General features: G+C 34.5%; 1 protein-coding gene across 1 annotated transcript in view; it reads right to left on the reverse strand.

Moving 5' to 3' along the window:
- The window catches only part of MTX2 (metaxin 2), a 46,746-nt gene that overhangs the window by 18,061 nt on the left and 10,067 nt on the right, over positions 1–18,618 (reverse strand). The window contains exons 2-3 of the mRNA XM_042781009.1: positions 14,881–14,975; positions 13,865–13,911 (exon numbers count right to left, since the gene is read on the reverse strand). Coding sequence (XP_042636943.1) covers positions 13,865–13,911; positions 14,881–14,975 — 142 coding nt within the window. The remainder of the gene's footprint in view (positions 1–13,864; positions 13,912–14,880; positions 14,976–18,618) is intronic.

Genomic DNA, 18,618 nt, shown 5'->3' on the forward strand with positions numbered 1-18,618 from the left:
CGAGTCGGACCCAACTCATAGCGACTCCTCCTTGGGTTTCCGAGGCAATATCACTACGGAAGTAGATTGCCCCATCTTCCTTCCGAGGAGTGGCTTGTGGGTTTGAACCACCAGCCTTATGGTTAACAGTCAAGTGCCTTAGGCACCATGCTAAAAACACCATGGCTTGGGTTAGGCACACCTTAGTCTTCAAGGAGACATCTTTGTTCTTCAGCACTTGAAAGAGGTCCTCTGAAGGAAATTGGCCCAATGCAGTACATCATCTGATATCCTGACTGCTGCTTCCATTGGTGTTGACTGTGGAACCAAGTAATACGAAAAAACCCACAGTCCCCCTCTTCTCCCTTTCAGCTCTCAAACACTGGCAGCCAAACTTAACTCCTCCAGGACATCTGTCTGGAAAGACCTACAAATGTTGACTAATGGTTTAATTGGGGCGGGGGGGACAACAAAATGGCAGTTCACCGTGTAATCAACCTTCAGTGAAGCCCACAAGTCAAAAAGCCCCTCATCTCTCTATCAGTTTTTTTTTTCCTCATTCCTAAATAAAACTTATCACAAAACAATGCCCTGCCATCAAGTCAAATCCAACTCGTAGCAACCCCTCCTTGGGTTTCTGAGGCGGTATCACCACGGAAGTAGAATGCCCCATCTTCCTTCCGAGGAGTGGCTGGTTGGTTTGAACTGCCAGCCTTCTGGTTAGCAGTCAAGTGCCTTAGGCACTACACCACCAGAACTCCTAATAAAACTTATTAGCAGAGATCAATAGATATTTGAGAAAAGCCTCAACCATAAAATACAGAACCTCAATCATAAAACAAGTCACAGAAAAAGGAATTCAGAAGAAAGAGAGAAAAGGGAGCACAGAAAACAACTTCAAAAAAAAGTATTTACTGAGCACTTACTACGGGCCAGGTACTTCTGTAAGAATTTTACCTACCTGAGGTAGATAAAAGTATCCATATTTTAAGATGAGAAAACTGAGGTACAGAGAGATTAAGTAACTTGAGTAAGGCATAAACTATGATGTAGTAGTGCAGATGTTTAAACCTAGATAATCTGGCTTCAGAGTCTATGCTTTTTCAAGAGGCTAATGAAGAATATGCTTCACCAAAACAAAAATAATCAACAACAACTATATATATAAATAAAATTAGGAGCCCTGATGGCATAGGGCCTAAGGCATTTGACTGCTAACCAGAAGGCCAGAGATTCAAACCCACCAGCCACTCCTCGAAAGGAAGATTGGGCAATCTGCTTCCGCAGAGATACAGCCTTGGAAACGCAAGGAGGGGTCACTGCAAGTCAGACTTGACTCGACGGCATTGAGTTTGGTTTGGTTTATATATAAAATTATATTTTTCCCAGAGAACAGGAGATCAACACAGAAGAAAAGCAAACAGAAATCCCTGGATGCTGATGAACAGCAGTCAGAGAAAAACCTCTCTGCAGCTAGCTAAAAGAACCATTCCAAATAAAGCAGAAGGTATGGGGCTTTCAAAGTTGGTGTTTCCAGAGAAAAAAAATAAAGGAATTGATAAATTATCGGGTATGTCTGACCATTGTGAGTAATAGTTTTACCGTTCTGTCAGAGATTGGGATAGAAAAACTAACCAAATTAATTAAACAAAGGAATTGTCAGAAACCAGAGAAAAAAATCATATAGAAAGAATATATTCATAGTATATTGAGTCATTCATGACAACAGTATTTACATTCTAATTAAACATAAACACCAAAAATTAATTTAACCAAAAAAAGAGATAATCATTCGGAAGATAGGAAAAGAAGAGAGGGAGAAGCAATAAATTCCACAGATTTCAACTGATCTATTTAATACTTTAAAAAAGAAAATAGCAATATACACATCATGCTTAGAAATATAGACATAAAAAACGAGAAAAATAAAACAGCTAAGAGAACTGCAAAATTTTCTGTAGCTGTCAGGATTTAGGGTGGTGTAAGACCTCTGGTGGCGTGAGGTTCAAACCCACCAGCTGCTCTGCAGGAAGAAGATGAGGAAATCTACTTCTGTAAAGATTTATAGCTTTGGAAACTCACTATGAGTCACAATCCACTTGATGGCAGTAGGTCCGGTTTGGTTTGGTGGAAGAATGGAACAGTACACTGGTTTTTTGTTATAAGCCTCTCATATGCTGCTGGTGGGAGTATAAATTGGTACAACGATTTGAATACTATCAGGCAGTATCTACTATAAGCATAGGCCTACTCTATGAGCTAGCAATTTCACTCCCAAAAACATGTCTAAGAGAAATGAGGCAGATGGCACTAACTGATACATACAAGAATGCTCATAGCAGCTTTATTCATAAAAATCAAAAACTAGAAACAATTCAAATGTCTATTAACATGAATACCAATTTTAACATTAAAATTCTTAACTCAAAGGATATAAAGTATGTCACCAATTGTTATTGTGAGGAAGAAAAAATAAATATAAAAGGATTATACCTTTTTCTTGACTCTAAATTCTTTAGAAATAACATTCATTGAGTATCTTTATATTAGAGAAATTCAAAAAACAGTCTCTGAAGATGATTTCTACAATACTCCATAAAGATTCTAAATTTTATTTCTTCAGCAATTAATTCTGTATCATATCTTCTCGGTAATATCAAGTATTTAAAAAATTTATAAAAAACTAGTTTGGAGAAATGTATTTTCACTTACATATAAATGAAAGTAAGGCTGGGGTCTAAAGAAACAAGAACAATCTGTTACCAATCCATTCAACCCACACAGATTTCTTAAATTCAAGACTCAAAGTTGTTACTATAAATAGCATTGCCACTGTTTCTGATTGGATTATAAAACTGGAAGCTCAAATGTTGGGGAAAAAACTCTCAAATGTTACAGGTAACAGATTATCAAGAATACAGCTGGGGATATTATTACAGCATATTCTTTTCCATAACAGTGGCAAGTTTTCTGATCGTTCTTTGCTTCTCATTTCAGATTCTCCTGTCTTCCAAAACTGTTGTTTTCATAATAATAAATAAGTTCTTAGAAAACTAGTAAGCTCAACAAAGATTAGCATTTGCTACTTTATGGGTCCAAAGATCACTAATTCAAAAAGTAAGATGAAATGTCTGTTATATCCAGAGGTATTTTAAAAACTCAATATATAAATAAGCAGAAATAGTTTTAGAAAACAGTTAACAGAAATTTAACTTAAAGAAAAATAATTCCCTGTGCAGGAATCATCAGAAACCACAATTCAAAAAGTATAAAATGCTTTAAATAGTTTTCAACAAAAACTATAAAATGTTATTTGAGATCGTATCAGAAAAGAAGACCTTCCTTAACACAACTCTGGAGTTTCTGGGAGGCCCTAATGGTTAGCACAGTCAGCTGACAACCAAAAGGCTGGAAGTTCAAGTCACTCAGAGGCACCTGGGGATCTACATTCAAAAAATCAGCCATTGAAAATTCTATGCAGCACAGCTGTGCTATGATACACACAGGGTCACCATGAGTTAGAACTGACTCAATGACAGATGGCTTAGGTTTTGTTTTAGGGTTTTCTCGGGGGGAGAGGACATGGTAAATACAACTCTCACCTAAAAACTATTCCTTGATATCCCACTGATATCAAGTCAATTTTGACTCAAAATGACTGTACTGGTCAGAGTAGAACTGCCCTATAGGGTTTTCAAGGCTGAAATCTTTACAGAAGGAGATTGCCACATCTTTGTCCTGCAGAGCAGCAGGTGGGTTCGAACCATCTGCCTTTCAGTTTGCAAATAAGATCTTAGCCACGGTTCCATCAGGGCTCCTTATTCCTGGAATGCTCGACTCAGTTTTGGATGCATCAACTATAGAAAACTATAGAAAGAGATCAAGCTTAGAAAAAAAAACAACAGAAAAATCAGAATAGAAAAAGACATGAACTTTCCATCTCAGAATTACAAGTAAATAAGATAAAAGTCATAAGATAAAAGTCATAGGATCAAAAGTAAGCAAAAGAGTTATTTAACAAAGTTAAGGACACAGAAAAATCACTCTTACAACCCAAAAAGGTAACACTATACCAGTCACATTGTTGACACTAAATGAACAATTGGAGAGTAAAGAAAGGAATTTACTTCTTTCTGAGCTCCTACAATGAATGTACTAAGTTTTGTTATTTACAGTAAATAAATAAATAATACTCCCAAGTAAGAACAGTAACAATCACAATTAAAAAAAAGACAAAAACCACCAGATTTAAAATTCTTAGGATAAGCTAAATAATAGATGGCAGGGATATAATACATATCATCTCTTTTTATTCAATTAATGGTAACTCAATATTGAATCATTTACCAATGAATAGAACCAACAATCTCCCTTCTTTATTCCAAAAACAAAATGAACATGTATCTTACAAGTTAAATACATAAACAATACTCTCTTTAAGTGTATCTAAGCAATAAAATCAGCATTGTTTACCTAAAATAAAAAAATTCAAAATTTTAAAGAATTATTAAGTTTTTAAAAGGCTGGATGTTTTATATTAGTTAATACCATGGAATTTAAAGGATTATAAATATAGCTTCTAAACATATATAAGCCATTAACAGTTATCCCAAATTCTAGGTAGGGAATAATCCATTTTCAGACTAGTTAGAAAACAGTTAACAGAAATTTAACTTAAAGAAATTCTTAGACAGCAGATCTCACGATTTCTTCTTTAGGACAAACCTTCTATTTATTTCATTTTAAATTTGAAATATTTTACGTAAGAATTCACTAAGGACTATTCTAAAGCACATAACGCCATTTTCAGGACACAGAATGAACAAGGTTCTGAATTTTAATTCATATCCTGTTTCACCAGGACACAAAGGAAAATCTGTGATGACAAATGAAGAATTATTTTTCACCTTACTGGAAAGGCATGGTTTAAAATTAAAAACCATGAACAAATCTATCTACAAAATAATTCATTTTTTATATCAAACAGCTGTAGACCCTGTAATTGAAATAATGCATCTAAGGTTACAAATGAAAAGTGTTAGGTATCATTCTTGTAGTGACAGATTAAGTTCCTAATCCAGTTACAGTAATAGCCGTATTTGTAGTTTAACATAAATTAAGATCTTAATTATATTTGTGACTATTTTAAACAAAATAACAAATTCCTTTGTACCTAGAATGTAATTTATAGCAAAGCCAGGTTCATTTTCCAAACCAATCTATTTCACACTGCAGAAGTACTATGGTATAATGGTATAATGTAATTCTTGTTGTAGAATTTTGAAAGAGTAGATTCACTAAAAGCACAGAAGAGGTTTGAAGATAAATGAAGATGCTATTCATTCAAGGATAATTTCATCTTAGAACTATATGAAAGATGTTTCACTCACACAGAGTAGTGTATGGCCTCAGATTTAAGTGTATTTTCAGCTCAAATACAATGCTACTAGATCGATTATGTTGATACTATGTATCTAATAATGAAGAATTCTAGCCTTTTTTTATTTAAAAAATGGACTCTTTTTTTCCATCCTACTACTATGTCTTTACTGTTCTGCTTAACAGCAATGAATTTCAAAAGCCAGCTTACTTACTTTTTAAACAAAGTAGTGACCTCATAGCCTATGACTGATACACTACTCTGTAATTTTTGTAAACTATTGAAGTGTGAATCTTTGCTAAGTTAAATAGATATTTACATTAGTAAACCATTACCCTATATAACTATTTTTCATTAATTTATTTTCTTAATGATTAAAATGACTATTTTAATAGCTACCTAGTTCTGAATATACCTCATTTCCACAAATCTTATAAGACTTTAATTTAAATGTTCTATATACACTGTGGGAGCTCTGGTGGCATAGTGCCTAAGGCATTCGACTGCTAACCAGAAGGCTGGAGGTTCAAACCCACCAGCCACTCCTTGGAAGGAATATCACTACTTCCGTAGTGATATTGCCGCAGAAACCCAGGTCTCACTATGAGTCAGATCCTACTGGACAGCAGTGAGTTTGGTTTTTTTGTTTACATACACCATACCAGTTATATGTTGAGAGATTAATATTAATACTGAGAATTTTCTTTAATTTTTAAATTTTCTTTAATTTTCTAAAATCTGCAGTTTTAGTTATCTTTTATAAAGATCACATTTCAGATAATTAAATCTTTTATAAAGATCACATTTTATATACTTAAATCATTCCAGATGTTACATGCGTAAACCATGTTTTAAAAAGGTAATGTAATACAAGGCAATCAATCTGAAGAATTTACATATAAAGGAAACATCTTCATCTTCCATTTTGCTAGTTTTCATTCATTTACATCACTGAAAAGGATTTTAAAAGTCATCTTATATAAGAAATGTTGATTAAAATCTCTCTACCCTTTAGTTTCCTTTCTTTCTCCTAACTCTGAAAGTGAATACGGAAGCCTCGTTTTGCAGAGGGCAGTCAAAGTAAGGAATGAACAAACTTTGAAAGACTAAATTTCACACTTAGTGCAACTTTGAGGAAGCTGTATCAATTTTTAAAATGCTTTTCATAAAATATTATCCTATGAATTCCTTCTCTTAAAATATATCCATTAGTGCCATCATCCCACTTGTACTTTTATCAGGTTTCAACTGACACTTGGAAAAGAGAAATCTACCCACCTGGTGTTCCCCAATCACTACATTAAGATATTACCATTTAACCAAAACCTAATATGTCCACCTAAAAAAGCATCATTGCTGAAAGGAAAAAGCAAGGGCAAACTAACTACTTATCAGCAGATTTGACATGTTAGAGTTCATGGCCTAGCATTAATGGGGCCTACAAGAACGATGACTTTTTAATGATACAAAATATTTAACAGAAAGTAAATAGTTTGTATCTGTTGGCTCATCTTTTGTTTTTAGAGATATTTATTCACAAAGGACAGGACAGGGAAAGATGAAGTGATTAAATGGAATAGGGATATTTCCCATAATCTGAGCTTACGTGTTATTCTTAAAGAAGATTCCTTTTTCTTATAGCATTTTAATAATCATCATCCGTTTAAGACAGTCACTAAAAATAAGTTCATTTTTTTATGATATTTAGATTAAGTCACACATAAAAGGAAAATCACGTTTTTTTCAATTGGCTTCATACAAACTAAATTCTTCCTAAAAGTTATTAGAAAGTATGTTATTACATAGCAACATTCATAAAATCTGTGTATTCATTTTTTATCTCTGAAGTCAAAACAGGTTATTAATCCAGTACTCAGTATCATCATGCATTTCTATTACTTTCACTTTTCAAAAGAAATTTCCCATCTATTATCTAGCTTGATCCTCACAATAACCCATAGTAAGACTGATTTCATCCCATTCAAACATCCAAAAATAAGACATGTTTATCTTTCGTACTTCAGTATAAACTATAAATTTAAGACATTATTTGCTAGTGAATGTCAAAGATTTTGACTTAAATGTTTACTTATTATTGAACAAAAATTCAAAGATCTGATATATAGCAAAGTATTATGAGTGTTCACTCTCCACTCAGACTCCCTAGGTTTGCATTCCAGCTCTATGAAGTACTAGTTATACAACTCTGGGACAATGCTTAACCTCTCATCACTGTCTTAATACCCTAATCTGTAAAATGAGAATAATAATAGTATCTACCTCATAGAGTTGCTGTTTGTGAGAATTATCTATGATTTCTAAAGCATTTATAACAAGGTGTAGCACACGTATTAAATCCTGTAAGTTTTAGCTACAACTATTATTGTTATTTTTATTAACATTATCTGTTGAAGGAGATGAGAATAGCACCTACCCTATACAGCCGTTGTGAGATTTAAGGAATTAATAAGAAACAAATGCTCAGCACAGTGCCTAGCACAGAGTAGGCACTCAACCAGTGCTGTTGTTTTTAGCTTATCTCTACAACGTGTGGGCTGTCTGACACTGAGCAGGGCTTCTCTGAGTTTCCACATCTTCAGGATGAGAGTAGTAATAGCACCCTACACTAGGATTGTGGTAAAGACTGAATGAGATACTCCCCCTGTCAGTATAGCAGATACTCCACATAAAAGCTCTTATTATATCAGTGTATAAAAGCATATGATAAATATTAAATTTTAAAACAAATCTTATTTAGTACTTTACATATAAAGTTATTTTCAATTACTTTGACATCTTTAGGCATTACCAAGCCTGCAGACTTCCATTACTCTTGCTGATACTAATTATGTGTACTTCTGTCAAAAAATCAAGTCAGAAGGTAGTAATAACCAACATCTATTGCACTTACAATATGCCAGGTATTTTTTTAATTTTTTATTGTGATTTGGGTGAAGTTTTACAGAACTGATTCATTTTCCATTCAACAGTTCATTTTGTTTCGTGACACTGATTACAATTCCTACAAATTTACAGCTCTCCTCCACTTCCTCCCTGTGACTACCTTTTCCATTTATCCTTCTTACCTATGCATTCCTGGCTCCCTAGCTTTCTCCCTGCACAAATGCTGCCCTTCTGATCTCCCACAGTCAACTGTTCTAAGGAGTGCATCTTCCTGGTGTGTCACTGTTCAGCTCATAGGCCTGGCTACCACGTGGCTGAGAGTTAAACCATGGAAGTGCGTCCAATTCCAGGCCCAAAGGGTAATTAAGTTCCTAGTTTCAGGGGTTTCCAACCAGTAACCCTGCTCTTTTTTATGTTTTTCATTTTGCTCCACATTTTTCTCCCACTCTATCCTGGATCTTCAATTGCCATCCCTTTCTCAACAGTTGGCATTAGTAACTGAGCACCATCTAATTCTTCTGGTCTCAGGTTTATGCAGGGTGAAGTTGCCATGGTCCATTAGTTCCTTGGACTAATTGTTTCCATGTATCTTTGATACTGCTCACTCTTCTTGCTGCAGACAAGGAGAGACCCAATAGTTGCACCTTAGATGGTCGCTCAAAAGCTTTTAATACCTCAGTCACTATTCACCAAAGCAGATATGTAGAATAAGGTGTTTGTGCACTATGTTGTGCCAATTGAGCTTGGTGTCTCCCACAACCTAGAAGCCCAGTGACACTCCCTCAAGGTACCTGGTTGTCCCATTTAGCTCTATAATATATGTGGGTATTTTTATAGCACATACAAATACATATGTAGAAATATCATCTGCCACAGCTATATGTTGCTGTTCTTGTTATTTGCCATCGAGTCGGCCCCGACTCATAGCGACCCCTCCTTGGGTTTCCAAGGCAGTATCACTACGGAAGTAGAAATGCCCAACCTTCCTTCTGAGGAGTGGCTGGTGGGTTTGAACCGCCAGCCTTCTGGTTAGCAGTCAAGTGCCTTAGGCACTATGCTACCAGAGCTCCTGCCAAAGCTATATACAGTCATGGATATATTCATGTCAGGTACCTTCTAAGTGCTCTTGTGGGAGAGAGATGTGCCAATCTGCTACCATAAAGATTTATAGCCTTGGAAAATCTATGGGGCAATTCTACTCTGCTCTAAAGGGTCCCTATGAGTCAGAATCAACCTGACAGTGTTTCATTTTTTTTTTTTTTTAAATGTTAACACATTTAAACCTCACAGCAATCCAACCCAGTTATATCTCTATTTTACAGATGAGGAAACTTGAGACAAAGAGTACTATTTAAAATATGCTGAGAACAAAGATGTCACTTTGAAGACGAAGGCACGTCTGATACAAGCCATGATATTTTCAATCACCTCACATGCATGCCAAAGCTGGACAATGAATAAGGAAGACTGAAGAAGAATTGATGCATTTGAATTATGGCGTTAAGAAAGATTACTGAATACACCATGGACTGCCAGGAAAACAAACAAATCTGTCTTACAAGTACAGCCAGAATGTTTCTTAGAAGAGAGGATGGTAAGACTTTGTCTCTCATACTTTGATCACATTATCCGGAAGGACTAGTCCCTGGAGAAGGATATCATGCTTGGTAAGGTGGCTGGTCAGCAAGAGACAGGAGGACCCTCAGTGAGATGAAATCATACAGTGGCTGCAACAGTGGGCTCAAGCACAGGAACGACTGTGATGATGGCACGAAGTGAGCTGTGTTTCATTCTGCTGTACACAGGGATATTATGAGCTCAAAGTGACTAGACAGCACCTAACAGCAACTGCATATCTGAAACCAAGTCCCTGGGTGGTGCAAACATTAGAAGATGTTTTTAATTTGAGACTTTTAAGGATGACAAAAAGAGTAAAGAATTAGTTGAGGCAAACAGGAGGTCCCAGGTGGTCCTTAGGTGACAGAAGCAGTTAGCAAGCTTAACTGCTAACTAAAAGGTTGGTAGTTCAAGTCCACCCAGAGACACCTCAGAAGGAAGGCCTACCAATCTACCTGTTGAAAAATCAGCCACTGAAAACCCTGTGGAGCACAGTTCAATTCTGACGCTCGGGAGGTTGCCATGAGTTGGAGGGTACTCAATGGCAAATGTTTTTTCAGTTTTATATTTGGGACAAAGAGATCAACTACCCATTTCATTTATAGGATTCACCTATAAAAAACAGCATATACTGAATCACTAAAGACATCAATTTCTGAAGAAAATAAAACAAAACACTTAATGTAAAAATTGTGTGGAGTTCACAGATATTTGCTCATACTATATTTCTAGGCCTGTCTCATCCAATATAAGAGCCACTAGTTGTAGCTACGGAGGACTCAAAATGTGGCTAGTACTTACTGAGATGTGCTAGAAGTTTAAAATGTACAACAGATTTGGACCAATATAAACAAACAAAAGTGAAATATCTCATTAATAAATTTTGTATTGATTATAAGTTAAAATAATAAACTTTAGAATGCTGGAGTAAAAATACATTAGAATTAATTTCACTCATTTCTTTTTTTAATGGGACTACTAGAAATGTTTTTATTATATTTGTGACTCACATTATATACATACTGGACAGTTTGTTTAAGTTTAGGAGGTAAGAGAAAGTCATAACATAAAATTATTATCAAAGTTCATTTCCCAATTAAGCTTAAGTCTTCCAAACTGCTGGGAGTATAATGGAATGAAAAATTCTATTTTCCCTCTCTCTCTAAACACACACATGCACACACACCTACTTATACTTATTAAGAAATATACATATATTTATATACAACTACATGTATGTATCTACACAAACACAGAGCTCATGAGAAGCACAGGAACATGCTACACTAATACTTCATTATACTCGACATACAAGATTATTTTATGATGAGAAAATCACTTCAGGGAATGTTAACACTTTGCAGATGAGAGAAGGGAAACAAATCTAAGGAGAAAGGGCCACAGGAAAAAAATTATTTTCCTTTAAACTGAAATCACAAAGGTTTCTTTAATCAAGAAAATATCTAACAACTTAGTTTCAGAAGCATAATATATAACAAGTCTATGTGGTAAGTAGAATTTAAATTTTCTGATAGCTTAACTGACAGATTATTAAAATACCTACTGTTTGATATCTGGTATCTTCTAGAAAATATACAGTTTATGGATACCTGTCACACTGTTTCAATCAAATTTGTACATCAAAAGTGAGGCCTTTAACTGATTCTTCCAATGCATACTGGTCCACTATATAGAAGAAAATTACTCCATAAAGTTTACATCAGATATCTGGAAAAGTCACATTTATAGTCATGGCTACTATCAGCTGTCAAGCCAAAGAATATTGAAGAAAACCAAGAATTTTAATATATACTGGTTAATTTATCATCTAAGTGACACGTATAGGATAACAGAAAAATTGAAATGGTTAAACAAAATTCTACATTTTAAAAAGTCCTTTTTTCTGGCTCTATTTTTAATTACAAATACAATTTGAGATGCAAAAGCAAATTAATAGGAACCATAAAAATAGAGCTGATAAATAAAATATTCACAATAAGAGATCAACTAACTTAGCAAAACTATTTTGTTCTTCCCTTCCACAGATTATTTGAAACATTTGTGTGTGTACACATACACACACACTTCTTTTTTTTTAAGCAGTAATTAATGTTATCTTGGTTTGTACGGAAACTAGCTAAACCATCTATTTCAGGGTTTCTCAATTTCAACACTACTGACATTTGGGGCTGCATAATTCTTTGTTGTGGACGGGGCTGTTCTGTGCATTACAGGATACGTAGCAGCATCCCCAGCCTCTATACGCTAGATGCCCATAGCACCACACCCACATCACCTGTGATAACTAAAAATGTATCTAAACATAGTCAAATGTTCCCTGGAATGCAAATATCTCCCCCTGTTAAGAATCACTGATCTATTCTTTCCCAAAATACCTTCTTATTTGGTAAAGAATACTTCAGTTTCCTTAACTACTACTATCCTTTAGTTTTAGGACTCTTCATAGAAAATCCCCAGATGGCTTCAGGAGGAAGGTCAGTAAACCTCCTGGAAACAAATGCAGAATACCACATGGGTATGTTTTTTACTTGTGTGTGTGCACTGGAATGTTTTCTATAGCTTTCATCAGATCCTGAAAGAGTCCCAAAAATGTCAATTAAAAAAAGGTTAAGACTTGTGCTTCAACTGAAATATTCAGTGCCCTGAAGCTGTCTTCAAAGCTATAAAATTGAAAATACTACTTTATACATAGCAAATAATTTACTTGTGCTGTCAGTTATCAGGCAAGATTGCTTTCACCACACCTATAAACCATTCATTCAACAAGCATTTCTAAGTACATAATATATACCAGGCACTACGTTATTAATATATGAAAGCTAACTTAAATTCTATCTCCCTCACAAAAAAAAGTATTAACCTTAAAAGTATAAAGTCCGTATTTATTGCATATATAACCAAGAATTTCTGCCTATCAGAAGAAAACGCATTCCTCCCCATCTTTTCCTTCCTCTCCTGCCTGAAACAAAACAAACATTTACTGAATGACATACTATGTTTCAGATATTGTTATTAAACCCAGAGGATAATAACTTGAATAAAAAATATAAATGAGAAGACATAAAATTAAGTGCCTAATATTGTCTCTACAGCACAACAAAAGCTCAATAAACAGTTGTTCTCTTCTTCTTTTCTTCCTCAAGCAGTTCACAGGCTCATCTCCAATACACATCACACGTCTTAAAATTTCTCCTTTATCTTTCAGATGTCCCAAAATAAAATGCTCTTTGTGATTCAAACTATGTAACCTAACTATATATCACAGATAAATACGTGAAATGTTTGAACTATAATTCTGTAATTTATATAAACTTTTTCTTTTTAATGCAAACAATCCCTAAATACTCTATTCTTTCTATAGTGCAGTTTAGGGTTTAGAAAGCCTCTAATATTTTTTGATTATACAACTGTGATACACAACTCAAAAGGCTTTTACACTCAATAAGTGGTCTGGGATAATAGACATTAATGTAATCAATAAATATCAAAGGAGTGGTTAGAAAAGAATATGTTTGCTTCAAGATTACCAAAAGGATTTAGGCTAGAATAAGTAGAATGATGTTTAAAACTATGTAATGAATAAATCTGTACAAATAAGTAAGAAAATAATTCTGCATCTATAAAAGAACATACAACCCCAAATAATCAATACTAGCCAAAAGCAAAATTGCTAAGAAATACAATGTGTCTAACACCTAGAAGTGATTTTTAAAAATTAAATAAGTGAATGAATAATGAAGATTTTATTTACTTTACATGTTGACAACAATTAACTAAATAATAGATACTACATAAAAATTATATTTCAACAGAGAAGCAATGTTATTTTGATGATAGTAAATTACACAGAAAAATTTTAAACATATAGTATCAGATTTTCTGGAGGGAAAAAGAATAATTACAACTCCAAATGATTCAAATCACCCAGAGGGTAAAAGAACACTGCAATTTTTACATATTTACCTGCACAGCAAGAGAAGCTGCATTGTCAGAAAGCAAAATTTGCTCCTCTGTAGAAACACAATAAAAATTCCAACTCAATACTATTATCATTAATCAAGTAAAACATACTTATTTTAATTATTTCTATTTTAAAAAAGAAAAGGTATACCTTTAACAAAGTAATTATGAAATTCTGTATCAATGCTTGTGTAACTATAATTTTGGTTAAATAATCATAGTATGTAAATAATAATGAAACAGGACTGTTTCCTCTAAAATTATTCAATCATTTAACTCATTTTATCAGCAATATGTAATTAAAATTGCTCATTTAAAGACAAATTCATTTTTTAAGGTTTCAAGAAATATTCCTCTCCTTTTCATTAAAATTAAGTAAAATAGTTTCCAGTCAAATCCCTTTAGTTAAAAGGTAAAGGATTCACAATCATGTAAGAGCAGCTTGCAGTTAATATTGCACAGTGTGTCTAGGTCTGTCACACAAAAGAAAGATGACAAGTTCGCTGCAATAAAAATTCCATGCTTAGAAGACTAGGGCTGCTGCCTATTAGTCTTCATTACTTTGCAGTCTTCTGACAACTGTAGCAGGCTGCTGAGCCCCAAATGGGGTCCATAATGTGATCTGATGATATATGAAGAGCTGCTAAAGGGAGCCTGAACCATCCTAGCCTATACATTTTAACAGTTCCTTTTTTACTGAGAGCCCACTTTACCACAGGACTTCAAAAATCTGCTGTCTCAGCTCTTGGTGCAGTAAATCTGCCAACTGTGCCTGCAACCACATCATTTTACACTGCCTATAGCACCCAATATAATGAGTCAATAATAAACTAAGGACCTTATAGGCCATGAATAGTTGGTTTACACTGGCAACTTTAGGTAAAACCTCCTAGAAAAATTATACAAGGGAATCCCTTCCTTATATTTTATGTTCTCTCTGCAATAAATTATATTACTGAAGGTTTTTTAAATAAATATTTTTTATATAAGGCCATTTTTAATTGTGAACAAGTACCCACCTTTCAGTTGCTGATATAATGTAGCATTTTCAGGCCAAGGTTCTGCAGCTGTGGAAACAAGGCAGTGATAATTAGGCACACACGGCAAGAAACATCTCAATATCCAACCAAATTAATAATCATGTTTGCCTAGAATATTTAAAGTCAATTGCCAAGGCTACTTTATGCACAGTACTAATCACACTATTTCAGATTATATGATAACTGTATTAGAGAACTCGTTTTAAACGCATTTTTGGTTTATTGTTTGCTGGTGGTTTATTTTTTATGAGGAGATGGAAGACAACCTGTGCAATCAAAATTGAGAATTTAAAAAATTAAACAGCCTATATAGTCAGATCTGACTCGATGACAGTGGGTTTTTATATGCTATAGTTCCTTTGTTGTTGTTGTTGTTGTTGTGTGCCGTCAAGTTGGACCCGACTCAGAGCGACCCCTCCTTGGGTTGCCGAGGCGGTATCACTATGGAAGTAGATTGCCCAACCTTCCTTCAAATATAAATCCAAAATTTACTCATAAACATAAAAGATACTGAATTTTTATCCACTACAAAATAAAGTGAAATTTAACATATTTTACTATAAACTTTTAACAAAGTAAATTTTCAAACAGCCAATACTGTACAAAAGAATCAAATACATCTATATCAGGTTGTGCATCTTTCCTTATAAAATGGTAATATTTAAAAATACATAGGATTCTTGTTGTATTCTAGAACATTCCATCGTCTTGACACCTTATCACCACTCTACCAAAACAATTAAAGTACAGTAACATGATGTATAATAAGTACATACCTGAAAAATAACTAACCAACCAACTTCCATCAAATAGATTCCAACTTAGAGTGACTTTATAGGACAGAGTAGAACTGCCCCATTGTTGTTGGTGTTGTTGTTATGTGCCATTGAGTTGGACCCGACTCATAGCAACCCCTCCTTGGGTTTCTGAGGTGGTATCACTATGGAAGTAGATTGCCCAACCTTCCAAAGCTTATGTTTACAGAAGAAGACTACCACATTCCCTCCCCCCCTCAACGGAGCGGCTAGTGGGTTCGGGGGTCGAACCATCAATCTTTCAGTTAGTAACACTTAGCCACTGTGCCATCAGGGATCCTTGATATAAAGCTAGTAAAGCTACTGTTAGGCCTAAAGTCAGGTTTGACCTTGACTTTAACCTCTTATCTAGGGAAAACTCCAGGTACAAAGAGAACATTGACAATCTACCAGTTCTTGGAAAAAGCACTAGATTTTAATTTTGTCTAATCTATTGGACTTAAAAAGCAGTGGGTCCACTGACAGAATATACAGGATATCATTCGTTGAATTCTTCTTTGTAAAAGTCATAAGACATCAGAATCACCAATTTTAATAAAGTAACTACATTTGCTCTCAGCAAGAAAGTTAATCAAATATGTAAGATTTGATAATAACTGGTAGCAACCAAACCCAAACTCAATGCTGTCAAGGTGATTCAGACTCAAAGGAACCCTACAGGGCAGAGAAGAACTGGTCCGTACGGTTCCCAAGGCTGTAAATCTTTATGGAAGCACACTGCTTCATCTTTCTCCCATAGAGTGGCTGATAGGTTCAAAGTGCTGACCTTTCAGTTACTAGCCAAGCACTTAACCACTGCACCACCACAGCTCTTGACATAGCAATAAATGATCATTTTTGTGATATAATTGTGATTGAGTTTTTTTTAAATTTATGCACATGGGTGTTTCTTTACCAAAATTGATCATTTAAGGGAGTCTTTTCCATAGAGGAGAGGGGCAGGACTCCTTAATTTGCTTTCACTTACATTTCAGAATGAACAGAAAAGCACCACAGTATTGTTATAAATTACAAGTTACTTTTGTTTTCACTACACAAAATTAAACCCATTCTTAGGGACAATATTACAAAATCATGAGCAAATAATGAGCAATACACAGTTATGTATGTCGCTACCCATAATATTATATAAACATTTAAAGTTACTGACTTTCAACCAACATACCAAAAAGGTTGCAAAACTGAATATTAGAGTTTATTATAAACTTTTTAACAACATAAAATTTCAATAAGAACCCAATTAACTTGTATAACAGTTTTTTAAATAAAAGTCAGAGAAATAAAAATAAGCTGACATCAGCAAATTACTCAAAAAATACCTTTTGGGATAAACTGCACAATCAACACACCTATACTATTTACATCTGTACTAAAAACAATACATTGAGGTTCATTCTTTATTAGATCTTAAATCACCAAAGATTCAATTTATATGCATTATATTAATCTTACAGATTAAATAAATGTAGATAAATAAAAACAGGAATAAAATTTATGGAAATTTCAAAGAATAAATACTGAAAATAACTTCCTTATGGGCACAAATGTGTCTTATATATCTTTGTATTCCACAATGTACTATGTTTTGTATATAGCTGGTATTCACTGTAGGTAGAAAAAAAGAAAAGGGGTATTTGATTAAATAAACTCACCATCCCATTCCCTAAATATTCTGGGTAATCAAAGCTTTTTGAACCTAATAGTATCAATTATGTTAAGGTAATGGGAATGTTCTAATTAAATATTCTAGTAATTTTAACTTTTGGTTAGTTTTCTTTTGTTATATACTACATATTTGTTATATACTATATATGGATTGGAGCTCTGGTAGCATAGTGCCAAAGGCACTTGACTGCTAACCAGAAGGCTGGTGGTTCAAACCCACCAGCCACTCCTCGGAAGGAAGGTTGGGCAATCTACTTCTGAGGCATAGTGATACCGCCTTGGAAACCCAAGGAGGGGTCATTATGAGTCAGGTCCAACTCCATGGCACATAATAACAACAACATGTATGGATTAGGAGCTCTGGTGGTGTAGTGCCTAAGGCATTCGAATGCTAACCAGAAGGCTGGCAGTTCAAACCCACCAGTCACTCCTTGGAAGGAAGACTGGGCAATTTACTTCCAGAGATACCACCTTGGAAACTCAAGGAGGAGTTGCTATGAGTCAGAAACCACTCAACAGCAGTGATTTTGTTTGTTTGTTTGTTTTTTAGTTTATACACAGATTACAATTTTTCAAAATAATGGAGTGACATAGAGTTAGCATTAAATATACAATGAGTATAAGTTAAGCATTCTTTGATAAATCAGCCCCTACTTCACTACTCTATAATATTACAGAGTTCTCATATGAACAGCAACTTACACATTCCAGTTGATTCATTATCACCTCCACAAATTCTCTGGATTCTAATACAACAGACATATGTGAAAGTAATAGAAATCGTATGTGTTACCTGACTGCAAATACGAATAAAGAAAAAAAAAAAAAACCTCACTGACATCAAGTCAATTCTGACTCATAATGACCCCTCCTTGGGTTTCTGAAGCAGTATCGCTAAGGAAGCAGATTGCCCAGTCTTCCTTCCAAGGAGTGGCTAGTGGGCCTTCTGGTTAGCAGTGAAATGCCTTAGGTACTATGCCACCAGAGCTCCTAATGAGCTGCCTACAAATGCCAAAAGTTCTGTTATTAAGAACCTAAAGCTAGAAAAGGGGGAAGTATACTTCATTTGATCCAAAATGCAAACCATGTTGCAACTCAAAAATTATTACTGAACCATAAGGGATCTACATAAATGGAAGAACATCCCATGCTCGTGAATAGGAAGATTGAACATTGTGAAAATGTCAGTTCTACCCAAAGCAATCTATACATTCAATGCAATCCCAATTCAGATCCC

This window comes from Orycteropus afer, unplaced genomic scaffold (genome assembly GCF_000298275.1).
Source record: "Orycteropus afer afer isolate SDZICR_OR568_19922 unplaced genomic scaffold, OryAfe1.0 scaffold00001, whole genome shotgun sequence".
Classification (NCBI taxonomy): Eukaryota; Metazoa; Chordata; class Mammalia; order Tubulidentata; family Orycteropodidae; genus Orycteropus; species Orycteropus afer.